Below are 4,844 nucleotides of genomic sequence, written 5' to 3'. Positions count from 1 at the left end.
TTGCATAAAACTCTCTCTTATACGTGAGTTGCTGTGGATTTGTTTCTCCAAAGTACCTAGACTAATACAGTTAATATTCATTTTTATCAATGCAATCCTTTAAGAAAACTCTATTTTCAAAATAGACCATGGCTGCAGTTGAATGATTTTGAATACGTTTTTTAAACAAAGTACCTGCATTAATAAATGGGATTCCATCGTATGGGACATACTGGGATTTCCACATCAAGCGTGAAGCAGGCTTGGCTGGGCTTGGAGATTGGCGGGTCCCCCAAACACTCTGTGTTTGCTGCTTATGAAATGTGAGGACACTTTCTAATTCAGTCTCACTAATACAATAGCCACGGTATGAATCTCCAATTTTCTGCATGTGATAGAAGTTAAATAATAAATGATTAGCAAATATGACAGCTGTTTCCTTGTATAATAAATTTAATGAGATGAAAAAAAAATTTAATGAGATGCTTGCCCAAAGTAAAGACTCATTAGCTTTTACAAGAGAATGTCATTGCTTCCCTCTGATACTGGTCCATTACAACCATAGAGTCTAATTCAATCAACATAATCAAGTAACGGTTCTCCAGGTATTTGCTAGAGAATATAAGGCCAAACTCACTGCTACATTATCTTTATTAAAGACTGCTTTGAGGGGAAAAAATACTTAAGTAGGATAGTTTGAAAACATAAGAGTGTATTCTTCCCTCTAGATATTTAAAATTCTATCCTGTATTACACCAAACCAGCACACCATTAACTAGAAAAGTAGTGGTTCTCTATGGGACTTATTTTACTGAATTATTTTGATAAACTGTCATAAACCTATCTGAGAAGCTAGAAAAATTATGATTAAATCACCTATAAAGATGTTGAAGTTGATAGTTATATCAATATACCTCCTTTTTGACAGAGATTACGTCTGGCTTTAGGTACAAGAACAGCTATTGGTTTTAGTATTACTTTATGAAATTTATAAAAGTTTAGCTAATATTCAGAATTTTTTAACTACATATGTTTCATCTTGAAATGTAGCTCTGTAGATTATAGAAAATTGGTGTGTATATATACACACATACACACATATATGTATAGAGCATTAAGATTGTCTTACTTCCATTTTATGGTCCCATTCTTGTTTTTCTTTATTCTTTAGCTCCCACTTTTAATTACCACCTTGCTAATATATCTTATGTATCTTTGTAAGCTGTCTTAAATTCTTTCTGAAACAAGTATAAATAAATCATATAAATCAGTTGCTATCATCCACAAAGCACTATTTGAGTATCCCTGTATAAGAGAGAGAACATCTTAATTGTGATCTTATAATGCTATTACACATACACCTAGGATTGGCTTCATGTATTTTTCTCCCTTAGAAAGAGTATGATCAGAGATGTGGAAATAACAGACCTCACTAAGCTAAATATTTTACTTGACAAGAACACATTCCACAAAAGGGAATGTATCATGATGTAAATAAATACATAATACTGGCAATAAATGAAAAAATCAGAATAAGGTACAATATAATTATCTGTAGCTGAAGGTTTAGTACAGTATTTCAGGGTAATTTGGGGGTGGGAGTGGGGTGCTGATGCTGGTGGCTCAATAAATTGTTTAAGTTGTTGAGTTCAAAATAATAATCTGAAATGTAAACTCCTCCCTAATTCACAATAAAGTTTTTTAAAAGTTTAATACATTTTGAAATTGGTCCCATTAAGATAAATTTAAATAATGACGATAGAAAAAAGATCATTAAACAGAAATCCAAGAGGCAAAAGCTATCACTAAACAATATTTTGAAACAAAGTACACAAAAATTTTCTGTAGTCATTAACTGAAAATAGTTTTCATTACTTATACAGCTTGACAGAGGAGAGTGAATTCTTCACTGGGAGAGATTACTCAGTCTACAGTTTCTAAGAAGATGTGTGACTTTAGGCAAAGTTATTATCATGCACCACACCTGTAAAATAAGGTGATTTGACAACCTGATTGCTAAGGTCCACAGCATTCTGTAACACTTGTAATGATTTTTTTTTAAAACCTCATCAATTAGTCACAATTATTAAATTCTAAGAAGACACTGAAAAACTATAATTGTTCCTCTCTCTTTCTCAACCATCATGTTTGTGTGTAGTCAACTTTAATCTTTACCATGTCTTCTCACAAGACTTCCAGGATTAAGAGATTCTGGCCAAGAAACAAAAGCAGAAGTGTTCCATCCCTAGTGGGTTCAAATGAAGACTGGTAATAAAATCAGGTACAAGCAGCCCCCTTCACAAACACTGTCTGTTCCTATGTCTGTCTCTGTCTTTTAAGTTGAATTTGTATGTTAGTTAGAACTGGAACACTTAAATAATCAATGATCAATAGAAATAATCAATAGACTATTTATAGACACCTAGGACTTGCTTTGAGATTCGAAGAATAGTCAGAAGCAAACATGAATTAGGAATTGTAGGTGAAGGCAGAACTGGGAAAAAGTCTGGAATGCTTGCAGAAAGCAGGATGGAGAGACCAACAAGAACGAACGCTTCATTAGAGAAAAGCAGGGAATAGAATAGGTAAAATAAGGGAAGTCGATCACGGAAGGTCTTGAAACCCAGCTAGGCTAAAGGATATGACAGAAATAACTCTGATCTTTTTGGGATGCAAAAAAGCGAATTGTGGTGAAGTGAAATTACTTATGGCTCTTCTTTCCACATCGTCAGTAACTTCCACCAAATTATTGGGTGGAACCATGAAATTATAGGGTGACTAAAAAAGGATTTTGGTCAATCTTGCCATTCTATTGGATAAGAGTGAGCCAACTCAGAAGCAAAAAGAGAGAAAATTCTATGGCCATCAAGAAAGAAGAGCTCTGAGATGAGTGTGTGGGATGTTTACCTGCAATGGAGGAGGCACCAAACGCCTGGGAATTAAGACCATGAGATTGTGAGACAGAGCAGAGGAGCAGCGCATAGGCTTTGTGGCCCACGGATACAGCCCAAGGTACCCGACTAGAGAAATACTCCTGTCTGCATGCTGAGAAGAAGCACTGCAGACAACTGAACAGTATCCTCGCCATTTTGTTAAATCCCCATATTCGTGAGGATTGTCAGTGAGTTCTGTGTAAGAATTAACCAGAATTGGAGTGGAAGGGATAGCTGGTAAGGTAAGAAGGATGGAGGATACAGCATGCCTGACTTCTGCCTTGTGGAAATTGGCTGGTATGGAGTTGGATTCTCCCTCTCTCTATTGAAGATAAAGGAGATCAGAGGCAGCCCCCCACACCATTTTTTCAACAATGCGATTGATGCTTAAAGACAAGTAGTTATAGAAAAGTACAGAGTCAAAGAGATCACGTTACTTACTATAATCTAGCTAAAGATAACAAAGGTCTGTGGGAGAAGGGGCAAAACCAAAAATTAACCTTCAAAGGAAAATCTAAAAGAGTCAGGAATTTGGAAAAGGAAAATTTTGGTTTAAAGCTTTGTGCTTCAATGTCAAAGGAATGGTACTTGTCATTACATTATGAATTTAGAAGCAGAGATAGTATAGAATGGAAGATGATTTCTGTTTGGGACATAGTGCACTTGGGGTAAATGGAAGTAGAATTCCAAGTTAGTAACTGGAGATTTGGGGCAGGAGTAGAGGCAGAATTAAAGAAATGACTATATAAATCTGAAAATAATTTTTATAGAATGAGAGCTGAAAGACAACAGAGGAGATACTCTCCAAAGGGTCAAAACCTCTTACCGCCAGAGTCAGTTCTGACTCCTAGTGACCCTGTAATACAGAGTAGAACTACTGCTGTGTTTTTTTGAGACCCTAGCTCTTTACAGGAGTAGAAGATGTCACTTTTTTCCCACGGAGCAGCTGGCCCTGTAGTTAGCAGCTCAGTGCGTAACCCACCGTGCCAACAGGGCTCCAAAGGACAAAACACAGAAAATAAAATAGGGTCAAACAATGAATCGTCAAAGAATTTCTACCAAGAATTTGAGAAGAAATAAATGCAAGTGAAGAAATAAATGCAAGTAAAGAAAGAGAAGAAATGTTTAAAAAGAAAAAATGAGAGAAACATGACAGCGAGGTTTCATGGAATAATGCTGAAGTGTATTTTTAGGGATTGATATGACTTGTGCTTTAATAGAGCTTACAATTTATAAGCTATAAAAAATAGATGAGATCGCATTTAATGAAAAGACAAAATATTACATATATAGCCTAAACTGGTTGTACTGAAAAGTGGGTATTTTCAGATGAAGTATGATCACAATAGGTTAAGTGCTAGGTAAGGATTATTTTTAACTTACCTCACAGCCCCTAAGACGGCAGGCCCATATAGGTGTGTTAGAAGAAAGTGGCTGGAGATGAGCCAGAAAAGGTTCTTGAAGTATTCTGGGCAAAGGGAGGAATATATGTAAGAACATATTACAAGTACTGAACTTACGCACACATAGAAAAGCACTAAGCAACTTTTCCTCTCAGCCAGTGTCAAAGATACTGTGGCCCGTAATTAAAAACAACAACAATAAAATAATTACAGATTGATCTAAAGTTTGACGTATTTATTATCAATTTCTTTGCTCACTATTATTTTATCAGTCGCTAAGGCCTGAATTCATTCTTCTAAGTACCTGTGATCTCAATAAATGCAAGTATTTCTCCTTCTCAAAGCTTATTTTGTACTCTTATCATTATAAAATTACTTTCTAGTTATCAAAAATGAGTTAATATAGCATCTTTAGTTGACCTTTAAAGGTAACATAGTATTTGTGCTGGAAATCATGGACAGAGCTATTAGACAACAAAAAGAAATCAAAGGCACCCAAATTGGCAAAAAGGAAATAACACTCTATTTG

General features: G+C 35.3%; 1 protein-coding gene across 6 annotated transcripts in view; it reads right to left on the bottom strand.

Moving 5' to 3' along the window:
* CARF (calcium responsive transcription factor) overlaps positions 1 to 4,844 on the bottom strand; it is a 38,347-nt gene that overhangs the window by 23,027 nt on the left and 10,476 nt on the right. For 5 of the 6 annotated variants that reach the window (XM_045295507.1, XM_045295516.1, XM_045295519.1 and 2 more), the window contains exons 1-2: positions 1,109 to 1,234; positions 175 to 364 (exon numbers count right to left, since the gene is read on the bottom strand). In XM_045295507.1, coding sequence (XP_045151442.1) covers positions 175 to 364; positions 1,109 to 1,114 — 196 coding nt within the window. In that variant the 5' untranslated portion in view covers positions 1,115 to 1,234. Of the gene's footprint in view, positions 1 to 174; positions 365 to 1,108; positions 1,235 to 4,295; positions 4,466 to 4,844 lie in introns of those variants that run through there. The other variant, XM_045295524.1, reaches the window with a different exon arrangement.

This window comes from Echinops telfairi, unplaced genomic scaffold (assembly GCF_000313985.2).
Source record: "Echinops telfairi isolate 266 unplaced genomic scaffold, ASM31398v2 ScPeMD7_3;HRSCAF=10, whole genome shotgun sequence".
NCBI classification, from domain to species: domain Eukaryota; kingdom Metazoa; phylum Chordata; class Mammalia; order Afrosoricida; family Tenrecidae; genus Echinops; species Echinops telfairi.
This window is presented reverse-complemented; position numbering and strand designations above follow the sequence as displayed.